The 26,568-nt window shown below is 36.0% G+C and overlaps 1 protein-coding gene across 1 annotated transcript in view; it reads right to left on the bottom strand.

Annotated features, from left to right (window-relative positions):
- Positions 1–26,568, bottom strand: part of FAT4 (FAT atypical cadherin 4) — a 184,477-nt gene that overhangs the window by 62,877 nt on the left and 95,032 nt on the right. Inside the window, exons 5-6 of the mRNA XM_024119347.3 lie at positions 21,684–22,606; positions 20,874–21,048 (exon numbers count right to left, since the gene is read on the bottom strand). Of these exons, the coding sequence (XP_023975115.1) occupies positions 20,874–21,048; positions 21,684–22,606 (1,098 nt within the window). The remainder of the gene's footprint in view (positions 1–20,873; positions 21,049–21,683; positions 22,607–26,568) is intronic.

The raw sequence follows: 26,568 nt of genomic DNA, 5'->3' as shown, positions 1-26,568 counted from the left end.
TCTTTTTGGTTATAGCCCATGTGAAGTGCTGCATGATGTTCACTATTACTTTATCTTCGGTCCAGAACTTTCTGCTGGTTCCAGAGCCTCAATATTAGTATGTCAAAAACTCAAGTCTTAATTATTCTGTGTAAACTTAGCCCACATATTTATATATAAATTGAAAAACATATGTGCAAATACATACACACATATATAATTATAGATACCTATTATTGAACATTTATTTGATAACAGATATATGTATGAGTATCTTATATATGTATTACTCATTTAATATACAGATTCATGAAGTAAGTATTACTATTTAATTTTTTAAATAAAGAACTTTAGACCCAAAGAATTTGAGCAACTTATTTACATTCAGCCATAGTGGCAGAAGGAAATCAATTTTGAACTCTTAAAAAAAATATCTTTTCTCAGTTCATTAGGCTCAGATAAAAGTATGCCACTCCTATTGCACATTTTAACTCTATATTATCATTCTTATCAATGTACTTCTGCCATATTCTCTATTAAGTTACAAACTAATTGAGAGCAGAAATAATTGTTTAATTCATCTTTATATAAAACCATAATGCATACCAATAGACTTTGTCCTCAATGTTTATTAACTTCTCCTTTGACTCGATATATGGAAATCTGATCTAGTGACTACATGGCTGAAAGTTCAAAAAGCTGAACACTTCTAGAAATATACATCTGGGAATACAGGTTTTAGCCTACGGCCAGGGTCAGAAAACAAGACTGTCGACAAAGGTCAAAGTTTTGGAGATAGTCTACTACTTATAACAGAGGGTCCCAATTAATCCTGAATCCCATGAGAAGAATCAGAATACCAGGGGCCAATGTTTAGCTTGGATGGATCTGATAAGGATGAATTACATAGGTAGTGGCGTACTAGGGCAAGATTACTTGATTTCATCTGGAATTGATTTATGAGAACCAGATACAAACAGAAAGAAGAGGTAGGATGTAATGACACAGACTGCTGGTAGAAGACAGTGAGCCAGTGAAAGGGGTTGAAGATACAAATGAAATAAAAGGACAAGATCTCAGAAATTTATAATTGTAGATGTTAGGAGGGTACAGTGGACATTTGAAATACAATTAGAGGTCAGATGATAAAATGAACCTCAAATTTCATTTTGTGAAAATTATATGTATTGTATACATCATAATCTGTGTATATATGTATATACATATATAAAAATAAAATAAATAATAGGTAAATTGATAGGAAGCTTCTGAAATTTTTAGAGCAAATAGAAAAAAATACATATGATTCTGAAAAGCATTTTTTAAAATGTGCAAAAACATATCTCACACACAAACACACACACAGACTGTTCACAGCTTAATCTTCTGATAGTCCATTATAATTGGGAAGTTCCAAGCTTTGTCTGAGTCATATTTTATACTCTTATTTGGGAAATGATTAAACTGGTATTGCCTTTTAACACTAGTGGCCTAAAAAGATCAAATATATCAAAATAAAGTTCAAGGAAACTTAAGATTTTAAAAAGAGGAGACCTTCAAGATGGAGGAGGAGAAAGATGTGGAGATCACCTTCCTCCCCACAAATACATCAGAAATACATCTACATGTGGAACAACTCCCACAGAACACCTACTGAATGCTGGCAGAAGACCTCAGACCTCCCAAAGGCAAGAAACTCCCCCACGTACCTGGGGAGGGCAAAAGAAAAAAGAAAAAACAGAGACAAAAGAATAGGGACAGGACCTGCACCTCTGGGAGGGAGCTGTGAAGGAGGAAATGTCTCCACACACTAGGAAGCCCCTTCACTGGCAGAGACGGGGGTGGCAGGGGGGAAACTTCGGAGCCATGGAGGAGAGCACAGCAACAGGGGTGCAGACGGCAAAGCGGAGAGATTCCTGCACAGAGGATCGGTGCTGACCAGCACTCACCAGCCCGAGAGGCTTGTCTGCTTGACCGCTGGGGCGGGCGGGGGCTGGGAGCTGAGGCTCAGGCTTCAGAGGTCAGTAGCCAGGGAGAGGACTAGGGTTGGCTGCGTGAACACAGCTTCAAGGGGGCTAGTGCACCACAGCTAGATGGGAGGGAGTCCAGGAAAAAGTCTAGAACTGCCTAGGAGGCAAGAGACCATTGTTGCAGGGTGTGTGAGGACAGCAGATTCAGAGCACCACCTAAACGAGCTCCAGAGACGGGCATGAGCTGCAGTTATCAGCGCAGACCCCAGAGGTGGGCATGAGACACTAAGGCTGCTGCTGTAGCCACAGAGAAGCCTGTGTGCAAGCACAGGTCACTATCCACACCTCCCCTCCTAGGAACCTATGGAGCCCACCACTGCCAGGGTCCTGTGATCCAGGGACAACTTCCCCAGGAGAACAAACGGCATGGCTCAGGCTGTTGCAATGTTATATTAGCCTCTGCGGCCGCAGGCTCACCCCCACATCCCGTACCCCTCCCTCTCCCCGGCCTGAGTGAGCCAGAGCCCCCGAATCAGCTGCTACTTTAACTCTGTCCTGTCTGGGTGGGGAAGAGATGCCCTCCGGCGACCTACACGCATAGGCAGGGCCAAATCCAAAGCTGAACCCCGGGAGCTGTGTGAACAAAGAACAGAAAAGGAAATCTCTCCCAGCAGCCTCAGCGGCAGTGGATTAAATCTCCACAATCAACTTGATGTACCCTGCATCTCCGGAATACCTGAATAGACAACAAATCATCCCAAAATAGAGGCGGTGGATTTGGGGAGCAACTGTAGACTTGGGGTTTGCTGTATGCAACTGACTGGTTTCTGGTTTTATGGTTATCTTCATTTAGTATTTAGAGTTTATTATAATTGGTCAATTTGTTTATTGATTTGGTGGCTCTCTTCCTTTTTTTTATATATATAGATATATATATTTTTTCCTTTTTCTCTTTTTGTGAGTGTGTATGTGAGAGTGTATGCTTCTTTCTGTGATTTTGTCTGTATAGCTTTGTTTTTACCATTTGTCCTAGGGTTCTGTCTGTCCATTTTTGTTTTTTGTTCTTTTTTCTTTTTTTCTGTATAGTTTTTAGCACTTGTTATCATTGGTAGATTTCTTTTTTGTCTTGGTTACTCCCTTCTTTCCTTCTTTCTTATTCTTTTTCTTTATTACTTTTTAATTTTTTTATTTTTAATAATTATTTTTTATTTCAAAAACTTTATTTTATTTTACTTTATTTTTTCTTTCTTCTTTCTTTCTTTCTCCCTTTTCTTCTGAGCCACGTGGCTGACAGAGTCATGGTACTCCAGCCAGGTGTTAGGCCCGTGCCTCTGAGCTGGGAGAGCCAAGTTCAGGACATTGGTTCTCCAGAGACTTCCAGGCTCCACGTAATATCAAACAGCGAAAGCTCTCCCAGAGATCGTCATCTCTACGGTAAGACCCAGCTCCACTCAATGACCAGCAAGCTACACTGCTGGATACCCTATGCCAAACAACTAGCAAGACAGGAACACAACCCCACCCATTAGCAGATAGGCTGCCCCAAATCATAATAAGTTCACAGACACTCCAGAACACAGCAACAGAGACGGTCCTGCCCACCAGAAAGACAAGATCCAGCCTCATCCACCAGAACACAGGCACTAGTCCCCTGCACCAGGAAGCCTACACAAACCACTGAACCAACCTTAACCACTGGGGGCAGGCACCAAAAACAACAGGAATTACAAGCCTGCAGCCTGCGAAAAGGACACCCCAAACACAGTAAGTTAAGCAAAATGAGAAGACAGAGGAACACACAGCAGATGAAGGAGCAAGGTAAAAACCCACCAGACCAAACAACTGAAGAGGAAATCAAAATCTTGGAAATAGAATGGAGAAAATACAAGAAATGTTTAACAAGGACCTAGAAGAACTAAAGAGCAAACCAACAATGATGACCAACACAATAAATGCAATTTAAAATTCTCTAGAAGGAATCAATAGCAGAATAACTGAGGCAGAAGAATGGATAAGTGACCTGGAAGATAAAATAGTGGAAATAACTACTGCAGAGCAGAATAAAGAAAAAAGAATGAAAAGAATTGAGGATGGTCTCAGAGACTTCTGGGCCAACACTAACTGCACCAACATTCGAATTATAGAGGTCCCAGAAGAAGAAGAGAAAAATAAAGGGACTGAGAAAATATGTGAAGAGATTATAGTTGAAAATTTCCCTAATATGGGAAAGGAAATAGTCAATCAAGTCCAGGAAACGTAGAGTCCCATACAGGAAATATCCAAGGAGAAACACACCAAGACACATATTAATCAAACTATCAAAAATAAAATACAAAGAAAAATATTAAAAGCAGCAAAGGAAAAGGAACAAATAATATACAAGGGAATCCCCATAAGGTTAACAGCTGATCTTTCAGCAGAAACTCTACAAGCCAGAAAGGAGTGGCAGGACATATTTAAAGTGATGAAAGGGAAAAACCTACAGCCAAGATTACGCGGCAAGGATCTCATTCAGATTGGATGGAGAAATTAAAACATTTACTGACAAGCAAAAGCTAAGAGAATTCAACACCACCAAACCAGCTTTAGAACAAATGCTAAACGAACTTCTCTAGGCGGCAAACACAGGACAAGGAAATGACCTACAATAACAAACCCAAAACAATTAAGAAAATGGTAATAGGAACATACATATTGATAATTACCTTCAATGTAAATGGATTAAATGTTCCAACCAAGAGACATAGACTGGCTGAATGGATCTAAAAACAAGACCTGTATATATGCTATCTACAAGAGACCCACTTCAGACCTAGGGACACATACAGACTCAAAGTGAGGGGATGGAAAAAGATATTCCATGCAAATGGAAATCAGAAGAAAGCTGGAGTAGCAATTCTCATATCAGACACAATAGACTTTAAAATAAAGACTATTACAAGAGACAAAGAAGGACACTACATAATGATTAAGGGATCAATCCAAGAAGAACACACAAAAATTGTAAACATTTATGCACCCAATATAGGAGCATCTCAATACATAAGGCAAATGTTAACAGCCATAAAAGGGGAAATTGACAGTAACACAATCATAATAGGGGAATTTAACACCTCACTTTAACCAACGGACAGATCATCCAAAATGAAAATAAATAAGGAAACACAAGCTTTAACTGATACATTAAACAAGACGGACTTGATATTTATAGGACATTCCATCCAAAAACAACAAAATACACTTTCTTCTCATGTGCTCATGGCACATTCTCCAGGATAGATCATATCTTGGGTCACAAATCAAGCTTAGCCAGACTCAACAAGAAAAAAAGAGAGAAGACTCAAATCAATAGAATTAGAAATGAAAAAGGAGAAGTAACAACTGACACTACAGAAATACAAAGGATCATGAGAGATTACTACAAGCACCTATATGCCAATAAAATGGACAACCTGGAAGAAATGGACAAATTCTTAGAAAAGCACAAACTTCTGAGACTGAACCAGGAAGAAATAGAAAATATAAACAGATGAATCACACTGAAATTGAGAATGTGATTAAAAATCTTTCAACAAACAAAAGCTCAGGACCAGATGGCTTCACAGGCAAATTCTATCAAACATTTAGAGAAGAGCTAATACCTCTCCTTCTCAAACTCTTCGAAAATATAGCAGAGGCAGGAACACTCCCAAACTCATTCTATGAGGGCACCATCAACCTCATACCAAAACCAGACAAAGATGTCACAAAGAAAGAAAACTACAGGCCAATATCATTGATGAACATAGATACAAAAATCCTCAACAAAATACTAGCAAACGGAATCCAACAGCACATTATATGGGTCATACCCCATGATCAAGTGGGATTTATCCTAGGAATGCAACGATTCTTCATTATATGCAAATAAATCAGTGTGATAAACCATATTAACAAATTGAAGGATAAAAACCATATGATCGTCTCAATAGATGTAGAAAAAGCTTTTGAAAAAATTCAACACCCATTTATGATAAAAACTCTCCAGAAAGTAGACATAGAGGGAACTTACTTCAACATAATAAAGGTCATATATGACAAACCCAGGTCAACATCATTCTCAATGGTGAAAAAAATGAAACCATTTCCACTAAGATCAGGAACAAGACAAGGTTGTCCACTCTCACCAGTATTATTCAACATAGCTTTGGAAGTTTTAGCCACAGCAATCAGAGAAAAAAGAAAAAAAAAAAGGAATCCAAATCAGAGAAGTAAAGCTGTCACTGTTTGCAGAAAACATGATACTGTACACAGAGAATCCTAAAGATGTTACCAGAAAACTACTAGAACTAATCAACGAATTTGGTAAAGTAGCAGGATACAAAATTAAAGCACAGACATCTCTTGCTTTCCTATACACTAATGATGAAAAATCTGAAAGAGAAATTAAGGAAACACTCCCATTTATCACTGAAACAAAAAGAATAAAATACCTAGGAATAAACCTACCTAAGGAAACAAAAGAGCTGTATGCAGACAACTATAAGACACTGATGAAAGAAATTAAAGATGATACAAACAGATGGAGAGATATACCATGTTCTTGGAAACAGAAATACAGATCAATGCAACAGGATAGAAAGCCCAGAGATAAACCCACGCATATATGGTCACCTTATTTTTGATAAAGGAGGCAAGAATATACCATGGAGAAAAGACAGCCTCTTCAAAAAGTGGTGCTGGGAAAACTGGACAGCTGCATGTAAAAGAATGAAATTAGAACACTCCCTAACACCATACACAAAAATAAATTCAAAATGGATTAAAGACCTAAACGTAAGGCCAGACACTATAAAACTCTTAGAGGAAAACATAGGCAGAACAATCTACAACATAAATCACAGCAAGATCCCTTTTGACCCACCTCCTAGAGAAATGGAAATAAAAACAAAAAGAAACAAATGGCACCTAATGGAACTTAAAAGCTTTTGCACAGCAAATGAAACCATAAACAAGACAGAAAAAATAACCCTCAGAATGGGAGAAAATATTTGCAAATGAAGCAAGTGACAAAGGATTAATCTCCAAAATTCACAAGCAGCTCATGCAGCTCAATATTCAGAAAACAGACAACCCAATCAAAAAATGGGCAGAAGACCGAAATAGACATTTCTCCATAGAAGATATACAGATTGCCAATAAACGCATGAAAGGATGCTCAACATCACTAACCATTAGAGAAATGCAAATCAAAACTACAATGAGATATCATCTCACACAGGTCAGAATGGCCATCATCAAAAAATCTCCAAACAATAAATGCTCGAGAGGGTGTGGAGAAAAGGGAACCTTCTTGCGCTGTTGGTGGGTATGTAAATTGTTATAGCCACTATGGAGAACAGTATGGAGGTTCCTTAAAAATCTAAAAATTGAACTACCATATGACCCAGCAATCCAACTACTGGGCATATACCCAGAGAAAACCATAATTCAAAAAGAGTCATGTACCACAATGTTTATTGCAGCTCTATTTACAATATCCAGGACATGGAAGCAACCTAAGTGTCCATCGACAGATGAATGGATAAAGAAGATGTGGCACATATATACAATGGAACATTACTCAGCCATAAAATGAAACGAAATTGATTTATTTGTAATGTGGTGGATGGACCTAGAGTCTGTCATACAGAGTGAAGTAAGTCAGAAAGAGAAAAACAAATACCATATGCTAACACATACGTATGGAATCTTAAAAAAAAAAAAGAAAGAAAGAAAGATGGTTCTGAAGAACTTAGGGTCAGGACAGGAATAAAGCCGCAGATATAGAGAATGGATTTGAGGATACAGGGAGGGGAAAGGGTAAGCTGGGACGAAGTGAGAGAGTGGCATGGACTTACATATACTATCAAATGTATAATAGATAGCTAGTGGGAAGCTGCCGCATAGCACAGGGATATCAGCTCGGTGCTTCGTGACCACCTAGAGGGGTGGGATAGGGAGGGTGGCAAGGAGACGCAAGAGGGAGGAGATATGGGGATATATCTAAATTTATAGCTGATTCACTTTGTTATAAAGCAGAAACTAACACACCATTGTAAAGCAATTATACTCCAATAAAGATGTTAAAAAAAAAGATTTTAAAAAGAAAATGTTTCAGGCAAATGCTCTATCAGAAAATACATCTTGGGCTTCCCTGGTGGCGCAGTGGTTGAGAATCCGCCTGCCGATGCAGGGGACACGGGTTCGTGCCCCTGTCCGGGAAGATCCCACATGCCACGGAGCAGCTGGGCCCGTGAGCCGTGGCCACTGAGCCTGTGCGTCTGGAGCCTGTCTCTGCAACGGGACAGGCCACAACAGTGAGAGGCCCGCGTACCACAAAAAAAAAAAAAGAAAAAAAAAAGAAAATACATCTTTAGTAAGTGTAATGAATGAGCCTAACCACCTAATTAAAGTTCAAACTGCAGACATTTTACATTTTTTGTTAGCTCCTATAAATTAAACACACTTTCTTGAAACTTGAACAACTATTCAGCCGAAATAGTATATTTGCTTAACTGAAATCTGTTGCTTTGCAACAAAGCCGATTTGTTCTTGACATCAAACATTTGGTGAAAGGGTCCCGACTGGGTGCTTGTTTGTTGTAATAAAGTATTAGCTTCTTTTTTTACCCATGCAGTAAATGCATATTTCTCACAGTACGTATTTTACATTTCCCCTGACAATGTATTGAAAGCAGCCATTCAATATTAACATTAAATTATGTGGTTAGATTTGAATCCAGAACATACATGAAGCAAGTAAGTATGTAACATTTTAAATATGACCATCAGCTTTTATCTTAAAAATTTCAATTTATAATATATTACTGCTAATTAGTTTTATAAATACGTTTATATAAATTAGGTATATACACATTAGGTAACATTTTATTTTTAATCATTTCTCAGGAATCTTTATCAAAAACACTGTATTTCCTTAATATAAATTCCTATACTAAATAGAGGCGACAAGTAAAACTAAAGAAAGAACTTAGTAATGTTATGAAAAGTGGCCCACAATATGAATGTACTTAATGCTGCTGAACTGTACATTTAAAAATGGTAAATTTTATGTTATATGAATATATAAATTTGGGCATATACCCTGGGAAAACCATAATTCAAAAAGAGCCACGTACCACAATGTTCATTGCAGCACTATTTACAATAGCCAGGACATGGAACCAACCTGAATGTCCATCGACAGCTGAATGGAGAGAGAAGATATGGCCCATATATACAATGGAATATTACTCAGCCATAAAAAGAAACGAAATTGAGTTATTTGTAGTGAGGTGGATGGACCTAGAGTCTGCCATAGAGAGTGAAGTAAGTCAGAAAGAGAAAAACAAATACCTTATGCTAACACATATATATGGAATCTAAGAAAAAAAAAAAAAAAAAGAAAAATGGTACTGATGAACCTAGTGGCAGGGCAGGAATAAAGCCGCAGATGTAGAGAGTGGAGTTGAGGACACGGGGTGGGAGGGGGAAGCCGGGGCGAAGTGATAGAAGCATGGACATATATACACTACCGAGTGTAAAATAGATAGCTAGTGGGAAGCAGCAGCGTAGCACAGGGAGATCAGCTCGGTGCTTTGTGACCACCTAGAGGGGTGGGATAGGGAGGGTGGGAGGGAGGCTCTAGAGGGAGGAGATATGGGGACATGTGTATGCATGTGGCTGGTTCACTTTGTTGTACAACAGAAACTAACACAGTATTGTGAAGCAATTATACTCCAATAAAGATCTATTTATAAAAAGAGTTTATAAAGTAATAAAATGTAATGGAAACTAAATATTTTATCCCCCACACAAAGCATGTCATGAGGAGTTACTTTTTGGAGAACATTTTAAAAAACCACCTCTCAACACACGTTGAAACTCTGAAATACGAGAAGCTACCACCAAATCTGAAATACAACCTGCTTCCTGCCTACTTGCCTACTGAAAATATCAAATTAATATATTTATGGAATAATTATCAAAATAGGCCACAAAATAAGATCAAGTTTTAACAAGATAAAATTTAGAAGATTTTTGAAAAGAAAAAATTTCCTCATAATAAGCTGACATTATTTTGTATTATATTTAATATTTATCCTTTAGGTAATATAAACATTCTCTTTAATATTTCAAATTGTTTGTTTCCATTTCAAACTTGGGTTTCCTTTGTCTACTCAGATTTATAGCTTAAATTGAGTAAATGAAAAGTAGACTGAAATTATCAAATTTTAATTCTATGCAACATGATGGCAATTCTAGATCTTATTCAGTGGAGTTTTGGAAGTTAGATCATCTTTCTTTTTGTATTTTTGTCTTATGAATATACAAATGAAATTCTATGTAGGAAGAACTGTTCCTACTAAAGAGTAGCTGATTTAAAGAAAATTATTTAAATAAATGATTTATGATAATACTTAGTTGCTAACAGATTTTATACAAAAACTTACTAGAAATAAGAGGAAGTAAAACAATAACCAGTTATCAACCTTGGAAACAAAATTCTCATCTAAGACAAATACTCCAATTGAAATAACCAAAACTTTCTTCAACTCAAATATATAATTAAGTGAAATGCAAGTGATTTCTGGTAATTGAAGATTACCCTAGCACAATCTGATTTATGAAATCATCAGTGCCTTATGGAAAGTTCTCAAGCAATTTTCATTATTAAAAATGTTCTTCATAACAGACAAGGCAAGCTCTTCTTCAACATCTTCCCACAAATAACACTAACAAAATGCAATATTCCTGGAACACTTAAAAAACAACTCTCTTCAGATCTAACATATGATATGCCACATTTCTGACCTCTCTTTTGATTATAGAGACATTTGCAATGCTGTGACCCTCTGAGGTGAACAATGTGACAGATAGTATTAATTTAAATGTCATCATATCCTCACCAAGAAAATAAAGCATAGTCATTAGCCCTTTTAGATTTTAGGATTAACTTTTGCAAAAGCATCACGTATCCCCTCCATCAAAAAGTAATTTCCAATCCCTGCATAAGAATGAAGTTTATTCCCTCTTTCAGTCAGATGATAAATGCCCTTAATTAGGAATGTTAATAACTGAACTTTTCCCCTCAGACCTATTAATTATGCTAACACATAGACAGTTCATTACCAGACTTTTTGGCCAAATCTATAGCCAGAATATCTCTATATTCCTTTAGTATATTAGACTGAGAACAGATAAATAAAGGTAATGTATTTAATTGGTACACAGATTAATCTCCCACCCCCAAATTAAATGCAAATACACATACAGCCCAATTGACTTACTGTGTGTGCATGTATGTGTATATTGTACATACTGTATATTCTTAGTATAATATTTAACATTTGCTTTGCACTCTATAAAACCCTGGGATATGCATTTCCTGATCTGATGAGAACAGCAATCCTTTGATTTTGAATTCATGAATATTCTTATTTTACTTGCTGTCTTAATGGCAGAGAGCCAAAAGTTGTTTCTTTCCTTTTTTTTTTTTTTCCTTTGGTGCAAAAACCAGTGCTCTTTTTAATATACAAATAATATTTAACCCAAAGAGAATAAACTCTTTAAACATGTTTTACATAAAACATAATATGGTAGATGAGCTAATCTGTGGGAAACTGAGTAATGGTTAAAAAACTGTCTCCTTGATCAGGTTTAGTGGCTTCAAATCCTATTTGCACTGATTAACAGCTGCAGACCTAAATCAAGTTGCTTACCTTCTCTAATACTCAGTTTTGTTTTTGTTTTACTTTTAATCCCTAATATTGGAATCCAATTTACAAGGCAGTTATGAGATTAAATGAGATACTATAGTACAAACTCTGGTATATACAAGCACCCAGCATGCACAGAATGAATATCCTCTAAAGTTTGACTGCCCAAGTTGTATCTCTACTCAAACGTCTTTTCTGGGAACTAAACTTTTACATCTATCTACCTGACATCTCCACTGGAGATCTCATAATGTCTAAAATACAATATATCCAAAAAATAATTAAGCATAATCCACCCTAAAAATCTTTCGTGGGACTTCCCTGGTGGCCCAGTGGTTGAGACTGTGTTTCCAATGCAGGGGACGTGGGTCCCATCCCTGGTGGTCAGGGAACTAAGATCCCACACGCCGCGTGGCACGGAGGAAAAACAAAACAAAACAAAACACTTATGTTTTAACATCCCCAAATTTCTCTGGCCGATATTCTAGGACTCATGCTTGATTTGTCTATTTTCCTAATGTCCTGTACCTCCAGTTCCATCATCAAGTCCTATCGGCTCAACCTTCAAAATGGATAAAATATTTAGCTCATTCACACCACCTCCACACTGTCTCTAATTTCAAACACTCTCAGGGATTGCTGTCATGGCCTTTAACTCACCATCTCTATTCGCACTGCTGTCTTCACCACTGCCACAAAACGAGATCTCTTCTCCACAAAGCCAGATCTCTCCAAAATCCCCTGTCACTCCCCTGTCCAAAGCTTTAATGAGACCTGGCCTCACTCTTTGAATAAAATTAAAGCTCCTTACCCTGGCCTAAAAAGTTTAGATGATCCAGCCTCTGCCTCCTCATCTTCCAAGACTCTTCCTCTCTTTTACTCTGGTGCAGCCATCTACGCCCTCTTGCTCTTCTTTAGATATAGGCAACTTGATCTCTGTCTCCAGGCTGTTTCATCTGCAAGTTTACCCAGTTCTTCACCTTTCACTGTCCTGACTGTGCTATCAAAAATAATATCTCCAATTCCTATTTTGCTAGCCACTTAACCTGCTTCATTTAACTTCATAGCATCTCATATAACTCTAGGCCTACATATTATATTTTGTCTGTCTTTCTGACTAGAATGTAACTTCTGTGAAGACAGAGACTGTCATTTTTTCCACCACTGTATCTGCAGTTCCTAGAAGAATACCTGGGAGAGACTGCTCCATAAATATTTTCTGACAAAACATGGTCAAGATGCTTTTTACACATCAATACAGCCCATAGAAGCATATGAGTCTCACTGACTCTAATCATAATTCACTCATAAGGTCTATTAAATTACCATCAGAGTTTGGTTTTAATACATACAAAATGACAATTGGCAGAGGTATTTGGCAATATTATCTTCTACCTGTGAAGTCTAATTAATTTTTTATACCTTCTCCTACTTAGCAATTTAATTTGAACAGTGCCTAAACTGAAGCTCATTTTCAGACAATCACTATTGAAATTACCGATTCCCACTGATTTGACTTCACTTAAAATATTTTGAAACATTTATTTATGTACTTGGAAAAAGAAAAATACCCGTAGAATGTTTTGTTCATTAGAGTACAATGAATGGCATAGAAGATGCAGAGAAGAAAAGCTTTCTTAAAATCGCCTTTTTGGAAATCTACGTTTTGCAGACAGTCATAAGATCCTGATTTTTTGGATACAGTATAAGTGAGCAAGAACTCGGTGGAAAGGCAGAAGTCCTGGATATTGCTCCTGACTCTGCCACCCTCTGGGTGTGCAAAGCTCTGGCAAACTGCCAAATTAGCGCAGGCCTCAGTTCTGTTTCTCAAAAATAAAGGAAATGGACTGGCTCATCTCCAAGAAGTCTACTGGCTATGAAATTTTCATTTTAAGTCAGATTTTTCTAGCTTAGAATTTTTTCATTTCTAGTTTTATTTTAAAATCTTTCCATATTACACACTGTGTTACAACTGCAATAACCCCTTACTGTCACATCATTTTGTTTTACTGCTTTCTTGTATATAATTCAGTTCCTTGCAAGAGTACTAGCAAATTTTAATGGCTCACAGACTCTGAATTTACTGGTGAGGGCAGAAGATCATCGAAGGTTAAAAAAAATTCTAAGAGACCTGGAATTACATATATAGATACATATCTGTTAGAACAGCTTGTCTAAATACCAAAATCTTCATAACAAAACTCAAAACGAGCAAAAGTTTTCATATTACATTAATGTGAAGAACCATAGACCTTTAGTATTAAGCTATGTGAAGCCAAATACCACATATAGGATATATTTTTTTGTAGCTAAAAAGGTGTTGGGTATTTAGGAGATATGGAAGGCTCACACTTTTTTGCTTTGGGAAGCCCAGATATAAGAGAATCGCCAAATGCTGAAACGTTTCAAAAGCACAGTGTCTGTTTATGCAGATTTTGAGTTAGTGAACCAGATTAAGAAAAGGTAGGCAGTACAGCACAAAGTAGAGATAAGACCTACCTAGAAACATCTACAAGATAACAGAATTGAATAAGAGCCAGAAGGTTCAGGGGAGAGTCATGAGAATATAGCTCAAGCAGTATTTTCAGCATTTGAAAGTGAATTAAAGCCATAAAATGCTTCAGTGGGTCCTTACATATGACTGCAATTTATCACATCACACTAAACACCACACAGCCTTAAAACACTTGCACTGCTTTTCAAAGCAGGGGTCAATTTGAATGACCACAACCAATGTAGCAAAAACTTCTGGAATTTCAGCCGTGAGTTAAAAAATATTGGCATTTTTCCTTTTGATAGGTCCTTTGAAAAATCTGCAAGCGATTAAATACATAATAACAAAATAAATATAAGTATGCTAAATAAATATGAAATAATAGTTACATATTAAAATAACAGGATGGTGATTAACTGATAACTAATTATCATCACTTTTCACTCATTAAATCATTCATTCATTCAATAAATGTTATCAGGCAAGTGCTATGTGACAGGTTCTGTTCGGAGTGTTTCTGGGAATTCAGTTTTGAACAAGACTTAGGAAGCTTACATGCTGCTGGAAGGATGGCAGCTATTGATGGGGTAAACAAACTATACATACTCAGATATATTATATTCTATATGAGCATATAATTTTAGATAGCAACTAGTGTTAAGAAGAAATCACAACAAGCTAAAGTGACAGAGACACTGGAGAGATGGGAAATAGAACCATAGATTGGTAGTCAGATAAGTCCTCTCTGAGAAGTCGACATTTTACCTAGAGGTAATGACAAAGCGACCAAGACATGAATGGAAAAGAAGTGCAAATGCAAAGGGCCAAGGGCAGGAAAAGGTTAGCATTTATAAAGGGGCCCGGTTAACTGGCACTGGCAATTTGCAATAAATGTTTAGCAACTGCTCTCCAGAAGCAAGTCACCTGATTCGTAAGTTTGCTGACTTCTGTGGTGTAAATACTCCTGCATTGGCCAATTTCGGCCAAACCAACATGAAGATACTGAACACAGAGTCAGGAGGTGACAATGGCCAATGGTGGCACATGATAAAGGCAGCCAGGGGTTGGTGACAGAAGGGGTCAGATAGGTGGACAGAGGTCAGGTCATTTAATGCCATGTGGTCAATGGTAAGAAATATAGTTTTTCTTCTTGGAAATCACTGAAGGGTTTTTAAGTAAGCAACAGGGCATGACGATTTAAGTTATGGTTTTAAGGTTCATTAGTTGCTTGCTGGAGAAGGTACTGTGGGGAGAAAGGCAATTAGGAAGCTCTCACATTAGCCCTGGCTTAGACTAAAGTGGTGGTAGTGGAAATGAAGAAAAGTGGATAAATTCCGGACATTTTTCGAGGCTGAGTCTACTTGTCAATGGACCTGTTGAATGTGGAGTACAGAGAAAGAGGAATGAAGAGTGATAACAAGGTTTGCCTTTAGCAACGGTGAAATCAGGGACAGAGAACAATTTATGGAGATTAGGGTGGACAGAAGTCAAAAAATTTTACTTGGCCTTACTAAGCTTAAGATGTCCAGCAAGTACGTTGACTAATATTAATAGCTAAAATAAGTCATTTCCGTATTTATTCCTGCCAATATGTTTTTCACATGGGAATTACTGTTTCCATTCTATAGATATGAACACAATGGTAACTTCTTCAAGGTCATGTACCTAGAAAGTGGTGGAGGTGGGATTTGAGCCTCTTTTTAGCTATAAAGTTATGTATTTACCTTTAGGATATATTTCCATTTTGTAATTAATTCTTAAGATTACTTTTTGAAAGTATACTGCTCTGGGTTCCCTGATAATTCCCTGCTATTTACTATATTTAAAACATATTCTTTCATTTATTGCACTTATGAGAAAATGGTAAGGAAAACTTTTGTAAGGAAGGGTCCTCGGGAACAGAATGCCAAACTATGTTAAGGACATTAACTGCTTTAGGGCCAGCTCCCCTCTTAGAAAGAAACATGGAGAGCTGGGTTCTCTGCAGGTCCTGCATGACTACACCTAGGTGAAGCCTCAATGTCCTAGGAGTTTCTACTTGGTACACATTTCTAGAAGAAGTAACAATGAGTAATATAGACTGAAGGCAGAATATCCATACTTTTCATTACACCAGTTAAACAAAATATCACCTTTGAGTTGTAGTCATTAAGTTAGTCTTTAGTAAGTAAATCCTATAGGAAAAAAATGAGGTAGAATTATTATACTCTGTCCTAGTATTGTTACTTAACATTTTAACAGTCGGTCCCACACACATAGGATAGCATGGTTGCAGCTCATTTTAAGCAGTAGACAGGAGTAGTCAGAGAGTTTCCAGATGTCCTAATCTATAGCCATGCAGTCAGTAAATAAAAATATGATGATAGTGGAATGCTAGTATTTTCTCCAAAAATATTCCAAGATTTAGAGATCTGCTGATAAAAGTAAGCTGCTGCTTCATTCGCTGCCATATTGCCAAAGTTGACCCATCTTTGGGCTGCCATCAGGTAAGAATTTTAAAACAGCAAAGCAAAAGTGATTTGTGAGCTAAGGAATAAAACTGTCAAATTTTTTCCTTCTTTAGAACACTGATATTTACCTGGTTCTTAGAACACTGCAAATTTGAGAATAACATCGCGTCTGGGACCTAAAAGCTGCCATATTTTTCTGAATTTTCTCATGTCATCTACCAATTTGACTTTCAAATCATAGCAGTGAATAAGTATTCTAAATCCTGTGTTAGAGACTTCATTCCTGGAGTATAGGATTAAACTGCAGATTCTGAAGCCCGATATCTGAAACTCTCGCATTCTTCTATACAAGTGGATATCGATGATACCAAAAGTATACAAAGGAATTGACTATAAAATTACCGTCACATATGAGTTTTAATCATCTTAAAAGCATCTAGTCAACTTACTTCACAATTTCTGATTGCTTTACATGTGATCTGTATGAAATGACCTTCAGACACCTAATTGAATACTTATACCCCTGTGGCCTCATAAACACCAGTCCATTTCAAGGCAACCCCCCAAAAAGCACTCAAAAAATCTGTGCTTTGGGGCAAAATTCAAGCAATTCTCTAATTTCCAAGACTGCCAAAATACTGTGACCAAGGCACCAGTGTCCCTGAATCTCATTTATGTCTCCCACCATGCTCCTTAGCACCATATTTAAAGGCCTGAATGACAAACTTCCAGATACTTTCATTTTACTGATGATATGAATTTTCACTCTCTACAACTCTAACTCTCTTATCTCAATATTGGGTAGAATATACACACACTTGGTCTTCACATGTTTCATTTAATGGCAACAGTCCTTCATAGAAATTAGAGTTGCACTTGCATTATTTGTCCTTATATTAAGAATTCCAGATCCCCAATTTTCCCCAGGATCGAGACTGATGGCATCAGGAATGCACACAGTTCAGCTTCCTGGAACCAGGACTTGGTTCTTGTGCAGTCTGCTCACTTAGACCAAGGCTCTACTGAACCTCCTACTTGCGAAAGTTCTTCCCAACAGGTTGACTCACCCATGAGTATTAGAAGAGAATAATTTGAACTCTATCATTTCAAGTTTTCTTTCTCTTTCTTCCTCCCTCCCCCCCCTTCCTTCTTTCTTTTTCTTTCATTCTTTCTTTTTTTCCTAATGAAATGTCCCTTTTGTGCTGTCATATTGATGGAGAAACAGCATTACAGGTGGTGGTTAAGCTTGCTGGCTAGCCCACAAAGGCTTGCTTAACCATACTTTGGCTGAACTACAGTTTTTAAATGGTTAAGCACTCACTTACTATGCAATATATTCTTCGGAAGTTTGAAAAAAAATCTGATACCACAATACACATTTTTAATGTAGCAATGTATAAAATGTAAAAATATGAACTGCAGTTTTAAAAAATGCTTTTGAAAAGCAATTCACATATTTTCGAATAAGAATACTTATGTAGTAAAGAACAGGGCAAATATTTCTCAGAATTTTAAAATGTTTAAAGTGCACGGATCACAATTTTTTTAAAAATCATTATATACGTGATGTGGTAGGCATATTTAGCAATTTAACATATGTTGTATCAATTAAACCTTGTAATAAAATATTTTGTAATTACTATTATCCCCATGTTACTGAGAAAGATACTGAGATTGAGAGAGATGATACTTTTTGCCTGAATCATGGAGAAAATTATGACAGAACCAGAATTCAAATCAAGATCAATTCATATTCAAAGCTTTGATCATTATATTATATTATATAGAATAGTATTGGGTTTACTTTACAAATAAAATAATTTTGAAAATGAATATATTTTTCAAAATTTACTTTACCTCCACACTAAAACCTTCATGTACACTAAACTTGGAAGTCAGATATTTTAGGGTCTGAATCCTGCTCTTCTACTTCTTGGAGGTGTAATCCTGGGCAAATTATTTCACCACTGTGAGCTGGGGTTTACTGTAAGTAAGGTGGAAATAAAAGTGCCAAAGTCTTTGAGATAATAAAGAAAAGTAATGTGTAGAAATGGGTTAATATCTGTAAAACCTGACAAACTGCATGACTCAGATTGCCAAATGTCAAAAAAACAAGCATTCCCTTCTCCTTCACAATATCCCCCCTTGGCTTTGTAGGCACACAAAAAGATTTTTAAATTCTCAGAATGATTTGATTGAAAACAGGCACTCTTGTCTAGATGATTACATTCTTTCTCTACCATGGCTTTTGACTTTAGAATGTTCCAAAGTACAAATCCTCTGATGGAGAACTTCTGTGGGTTGTGCCCTGCCCTGCACTGCATTCGCACAATCACAATCTGCTCCTCACCCTGGGATGACCTACTTGTGACACACCATCTTGTGCAGCAAGTTTTATAGTGACTGATGCCTTAGCGACCAGATTCCTGGTTCTGGTTTCTCCTCCCCCACTTGACCTCCACAAAGGCTGTTTTTGTGCATGCCTAGAATTGACTGCACACATCCAGGAACTGGAGAGGACAGCTGAGACTGGGGTGTTTTCGTAATAAAACCTTGGTTCTAAATATCTGACCCTCCACCAGTTTCTACTTCATTTCATCCTCCCTTCCCTCCAGGTGCTCTTGGATTGATTTGAATCAATACTGGATTGATTTGAATAATGTGGCAGTGACTGCATTTTTCACGTGAAAATGCTTACCTACTGACCAAGAAGCACTGCCTATACATATAATGAAACATGTTTCAGATCAACTTGTTTAAGTTTTATGTGGTTACCACACTACATTCTGTTCATCATTCTCTGGGATTTTATAGTTTGCCTGAAATGTAATATGGTCATTCACACCCATTAAAAAATATAGAGACTAGTTCTTTCTTTCATAAAATAATAGTCTCAGATGATTACACTTCCAAAAGCAAATGGCAAATAATATATAGACAGAGCCACCTTGATTAATAAGCAATGGCACTATCATTTGAATACTTAAAATAAATTTATTATTACTCAATCTTAAAATCTCCTTTTTTAATGAGAAGTGGTAACATGAAATTGTATACTTCGAAACTGGTTATATATAAAAAAAATTGATATATTATATTCATCAAAAACGTTTCAACCACAGTAAAAACAGCTCATTTGAACATTCAGAATTGTTCTTCTATAGCAGGAGCCACATATTTACATAAATATACATATACAAAAAATGTCAGTCCTTTGAGGTTCAAACAAATCTGCCTTGGCTTAAAACAATTTCAACAAAATTTTAAAATATGTCAACATTACTAAATTCCTCAATACTTAAAATACTAAGTTGTGACAATTTTTATATGAGTGTTACATAAAGACAATGTTTCATAATTCCCTGATACTTTTGTAGATCATGGTTCATTCATCCATTCATTCATTCAAAAAATATTTAAGCAATACCTACTTTCTTCAAGGCATAATGGTTCTTTAACAAATTTTTAGTTGTTTCAGTTTTTAGTTAGAAGTGATCAACACTTATGAATAGAGTCAATATATGCAAAATAATGTAGTGGTAAACAGTAATGTTCCTTTTTTGAATAGATTGTATTCTATGCTACTTGCTATACAATTTTATGTAATGACTATTTCCATACACTAAAAGCTAACGTACGCTGCTTTTCTTTCTCTCCGTGGTAGTCCATTACACTGCTATCTCAGTGAGAACCCGGGGCTCTCACTGCTCTTTTTGGAGCTCTGTGAGGCTTCACCAAATGCTTATTATGGCTACTTACAATTTTGCAGAACCTAAAGGACTAATGAAGTAAAACTCTAGACCCACTCTCTTAACTCCAAGACCAGTTAGAACAATTTGGATGTTTTCAAAGCTAAAGTATTGGGTTGGCCAAAAAGTTCATTTGGGTTTTGTTCTGCAAAAACCTAAAAGAACTTTTTGGCCAACCCAATATTTCCAATGCCCCGCAGCTCAAGCAGTAGAGCATCAAGTCACCCCCAGAGGTACTGGGGCATCCTTCCAGGCAAGGACACATTTTGTTTTACAGGAATAGAGCTTTGCTTGTAATGTGCTTAAGCTCTTACCACTTACATATAAATTTCATAAAGTGATATATGTTCTATAAATGATGTAGATACAACTGGAGTTCCAAGCATTAGTAAATTTCAACAAATATTTAAATTAATGGTAGACAAAAATACTTCCATTTATTTATATTGTGAAGAAATTCTTCACAGTTGAACAAGATTATTACAGACTTACCTGAATCTGTAGCTGTGATCGACAAGACAAAATGCTCCTTTGTTTCACGGTCCAAACTCTGTGTCACTCGAAGCTCTCCACTAGATGAGAGTGTGAAAGCATTGTCTTCATTACCACCAAATAGAACATACGAGAGTTTGCTGTTAGAACCTTGATCGTCATCTCTTGCCACGACCTATAGGAGAGAATAATACACACCATGAATGCGAGTAAAACTAACAAAATGTATATCATGAAATAAAGGGTATCATTAAACATAATGAGGTAGAGCCATATGTTCCAATATTAAAAGGTTTCAAAGACATGTTTGTAAGTTTCAAGCAAAAAATTAAAATGGTACAGAGTACTATGCATTATTTGTGCAAAACTAGGCATAAAAGCCATACAGTGAATTTTTGGAAGGCTTCACAAAAACTTTTAACAGCAGTTTCATCCAAGTAGTTGGATTTGTAAAGAGGGAAGGGAGAACAACATTTGTAACGGTTTTCAAACTTTTATATCATTTTATTTTCTTACCATGTGCAGATATTACTGTTATAGTGAAACAAAATTCAAAAATACACAAATGCATAAATATGTGCAACATGATAAACACAAAAGAATATAACTGAAATGCAATATTTAATCTACAAGGAAATCAATAAGTCTTTAGGTATAATTTTCATAAAACTGTCCTTTTCAAGATTTGCTATACCTGCAAGTAAGCATTTTTGGATGAGAAAGAGGAAGAGAGTGGGGGAAGCATGTACATTATAATTAAGTGAGAGTCTTATAATGAACACAATATTTGTTTTATTTAAATATACTGACCTGAAGAATTGTTCTGGGTAGTGTCCCCAAATTCTCAGGGACATTTACAGAATATGGAGATAGCTCAAATATGGGAACAAAATCATTAATATCCAGTAGAACAACGCTGACAGTGGAGGTATCAGTTCTGGGGGTGCTGCCCCGATCTGTTGCCTGAACAGTTAAAAAGTAAGTAGGGGTCTTCTCTCTATCCAAGGGCTTAGCCACAGTGATTGCACCTGTGACTGAGTCAATCCGAAATTCCTGATTGGCATTACCATCAATAATGCCGTAGCGGACCTGTCCATTTGTACCTTCATCTCCATCTGCTGCAAATACTTGTACTATATCCGTTCCAGTAAGTGTATTTTCATCAATCTCCACTTTATACACGGCCTGTGCAAAAACAGGGTTATTATCGTTGATGTCAAGTACCATAACTACAACCTCTGTAGATGAAGAGAGAGATGGTTGACCTTTGTCTGTAGCCACCACTGCTAGAGTATAATTAGAAACCTCTTCTCGATCCAGTTCTCCAGTGAGCCTCACTTCTCCATCAATGGTCCCAATACTGAACTTGTTTCCCGAAGGGTTCAGTAGGGTGTACTCAATATAGCTATTTGGGCCGCTGTCTGGGTCAGTTGCTTGTGCTTTGAAAACAATGGTATCAATAGGTGTGTTTTCTGGAATGTACGTCAATTTAGGGGAAAGAAATGTTGGTGGGTTATCATTTACATCCAACAAAATAATAGAGACTTGAGCAGTGCTTGTGAATCTGGAGGCTGGAAGCTGTGGCAGGTCGTGCACTTGAACGACCAGATTGTAGAAGGACTGACTTTCCCGATCCAAAGCTTTCTGGACTTTCAGTATCCCATGCTTGTCAACTGTAAACTGCCCAAGGCTATCACCAGAAGCAATGCTGTAAGCCAACTGGGAGTTGATGCCTGAAATGGAAGGGAAAAATTAAATTTTCTGAACTATGTGCTGACTGCAAACTAAACTGCACCAAAATTTTCATGATATGAAACTGCACGTTTGATATATGATGCCTCCAAACACACCTTACAGATGATTTAGCCACAGTTAATTTTCTTTATAAGTAATACATAACCCATAATCCTTTTCTTCTCAATGTCTGATCTGAAAAGATATTTACAATCTGGTGAACAAATGGTCTATATACTGCGGGCTATTTACCATGGTGTTGAAATGCTAAATTACAAAAATAAAGAGGAAAAAAATATTCCAGAGAGCGGATATTTTCTATACATTTACTTATTTCTGTCACATAATTCCTGAGAGTTCAACATTAACAGTGCCACACTATACTACTAGCCAAACATTTATCACTTTAGTAATTTATTGAGGCCGACACCAATTTTCAGAGAAGTGTAATAAAATTTTCTGATGTATGGCATTAGTCATGGATGCTTTAAGTCTACTTTTACATTTCTTGTCAGAACCAATAAATACTTTTTAATTCCTATTAAGCATCTGGCTAATGGCCTTTGAGAAAATAATTCTCTTTCAAATTTTATTATGTGTAGGTACCGTGTTTTAAAAGTAATTTTCGAAAGAAATATTAGCAGTAAAAGGCTACAAATATAAAGGTTCACACTATTTGGGGGCTATTTTTAGATAATATTTTATCTACTTTTTCCCAGGAACATGTGTCAAGGACCTGCTGTATAGCACAGGGAACTCTGCTCAATATTATGTAACAACCTAAATGGGAAAAGAATTTGAAAATGAATAGATACATGTATATGTATAACTGAATCACTTTGCTGTATACCTGAAACTAACACAACATTGTTAATCAACTATAGTCCCACATAAAATAAAAAGTAAAAACAAAATTATATATAAATCCTCATTTCATAAAGTGATTGCAGAGATTCTTCTAACAAAGATGATATAAAGAATGGATCAACCTATTAGTTTAGTAAATAATTTAAAGGTAAACAACAGATAAGCAGTACAAACAGAAAGAAAAATCATATTTTCTGCCCCAGAACAGCATTTTCGTCACTGGTGCACAATGTCATGTGTACTTTTATATTTTATCATACAGCTGTTGGGCAACCATAGGATAAGAATTTCTAAGAAACATAATTGTATATCTAGATAATTCATCCTTAATAAAGATACTATACTGTGGGATCTTCTGCTAGGAAAAATCTGTTGAGTTACATAAACTGCTTACAAACAGCTCCTATATTTCTGAAGTTAATTTTAACTATTCAGGTGTCAGAAATGATGTCCACTCTTTGCCAAAAGTCTTCTAGAACAATTTGATCGCCTTTTTCCTCTTTTATTTCTTGAAAAATACTCTTTCTCAAGATTCTGTGAATATTTGAGTTTGCTTTCGCCTTTTCTTTAAACTCATTACAATCTTTATAAAGGTAAGTTTAGTTGAGTAACAGGATTTTTTTTCTACCAGGTAAAGTCTGCTTGTTCTTTTTTAAAAAAAATGCTAGAATTATTATTTTCCTGTGATTTAATAGTCTCTTATCTAATATCTTTTGTCAATATGTTGATGCAGAGAAAAATATTTATGGAGATAACTTTCGGGAACTGGCTTATTCACAAAAATTTCTAGGATAAACAAGGATTGAGTAGACCTTTGAAAAGGTAGGATTTTTCACCTCATTAAGAGTTGTGGCTTTTAATCCTTGTAGTTTATTTAAGACTATTCACAAGAGAACAAAGCAGAGGTTATAAAGTTCAAAATACTTAGGAGTCTGAGGATCAGGAAAAATATGAATAAATAAAGCTAACAGAGGCCACAGCTCAATTCACCAGCAGGAGACAAAGAGAATTTTAAGATCTGGATAGAACAAGGTCAACAGCCTACTTCAACTCTTCGACTTAAAATTCCACAGGTTTGGGGGAAGAAAAGTTCTATCAACTGATGCAGAGAAAAAAAGTTTCATTAACTGGTGCAATATATGTGTATATTACTTAGAAAGTAATTTGATTTTAAAGATATATACACCCATATATATTATATATATATATATTTAATATATTTTTAAATAGAATTACTCTCTAAGGAAATTTTTTGCATTTCCTATGGCGAACTCCATCAGTAAATATTTAATTCCTATTCTTCGAGGCACAAATTCACACACAATTATAATTGAGAAAAAAGTTATGAAGACATCTGGATAAAAAGAATACCAACAAGCAGAGATTTAGTTCTATGTAAGCATATAAAACCTTTCATGCCCAAGATCAAAAGAAATTTAAAATACTTACAAAATTACAGATGGCTACAAAGTGATGGCCTAACATTTCTACATAAATCAACTGGAATGCAAGTAATTAAATCAAGGATCTGAACACCCTTGGTCCACTGTGTATGCTGCTTCCTGGAGTAAACAATTAACTTGCAGAGGCAAAAAGAGAACATGATACCAAGATTTGATTTATAGCCTTGTAAACAGCAGGACAGCCTCCTTTTTAGGGAAAACGTTTAGTGGAGTAGGTGGATGGTGGAAGTAATAAATATTAAACTTTAGCTAGAATTATGAAAAAAGAAAAATTTGGTTTTATATTCAAATTCATAATGACAAATGTATCAGGTGATGACATTAAAAATGAACTGATGATAACAATCATTATCTTTGAAAAAATAAACATAGAAATACAACTAGTTTTGCACAAAATATTGCAGTATCATCTAAGAAACAGCTCTCATCTCAGGAACTGAGACCTTACAGTTGCAATTACAGGCCATGGAAGCCATCTATATGGACTTTACTGTAAAGAAAAGGACTTTTCATTCCTGTCAAGTCTAAGTGACTCTGGGCATGTGCTCTACATCTAGAAAATACCTGTAGACATATTGAAACTCAAAATTCTCCCTGAACCTTTGTACTATCCTGAAAAATAGAGAGCTCAGGCCATTCTTCTCTCTCTGCTCCTTGCATCAAATATCCCAATCATGAATCACTAAATATATTATTTTAGCATTCTATAATTTATTCATATGTGTTGGGACTTGAATTTAGTGGGCCTTCATAGCACCAGATTTTTAAGCTTAGAAAAGTTCATATTTCTAACCATTTGTGTTCAATGTTCTGAAAGCAGTTTATTTACATGACTCTTTCTTTCCTTCTGGCAGATATTTTTTGTGTGTGTGGTTGTGTTAGGGTTTGTGTTTTTTTCTGGTTGATTTTTGTTTCAATCTTAAGAATAATTTAGTTCCAGGAAATATAGCATGTAACTAAAGGTATGTAGCTCTGCTATGAAATGTGCATATTTATTCACAATCCATAAATGATGTCTAATTATTTCTATGATGAACTAGTATTTGTCAACTTATCATAGAGCTGTAACACATGGAACTCTTGCAAATAGCATTCACTTTTATGAAGCAGTTCCAACAAGGTCATCAGGTTACTGGAATATGAAACCCATTTATAGGTAAAATGATCTGCATTGTGTACCAAGCATATTTATTCAGCAATAAATTTATTCAGCAATAATTACAATTGCTTTATGACTCTACAACTCCCCAATATTTTGAAGAGTTTATGAATTTATTTCTAGGATAATGTAATACTTATCAAAGCCAGAATATTTCCATGAAACTTCCATTTTATAATACTTGGCCTCAATATAATACTTTCTTAACTGTATGCATGAAAGCCTTGAGATTAATACATGTGCTACTTATCTTGTGAACACAGTAAAATATTTGCTTTATTCTTATTAAATGGTATGTAATCTAAAATTTTAGGTTAAAATTAGAGAATTTAGATATAAGTAACAGAAAATGTTAAATTTATTTCCATATAAAATGTCTTCATTTAAGATGACAATGTTCTCTCATCTGAAAACTCTTAACTGGAGATTAAAATGAATTTTCTAATTAGAAAAATCTAAATAATATTGTTTG

This window comes from Physeter macrocephalus, chromosome 7, assembly GCF_002837175.3.
Source record: "Physeter macrocephalus isolate SW-GA chromosome 7, ASM283717v5, whole genome shotgun sequence".
Classification (NCBI taxonomy): Eukaryota; Metazoa; Chordata; class Mammalia; order Artiodactyla; family Physeteridae; genus Physeter; species Physeter macrocephalus.
This window is presented reverse-complemented; position numbering and strand designations above follow the sequence as displayed.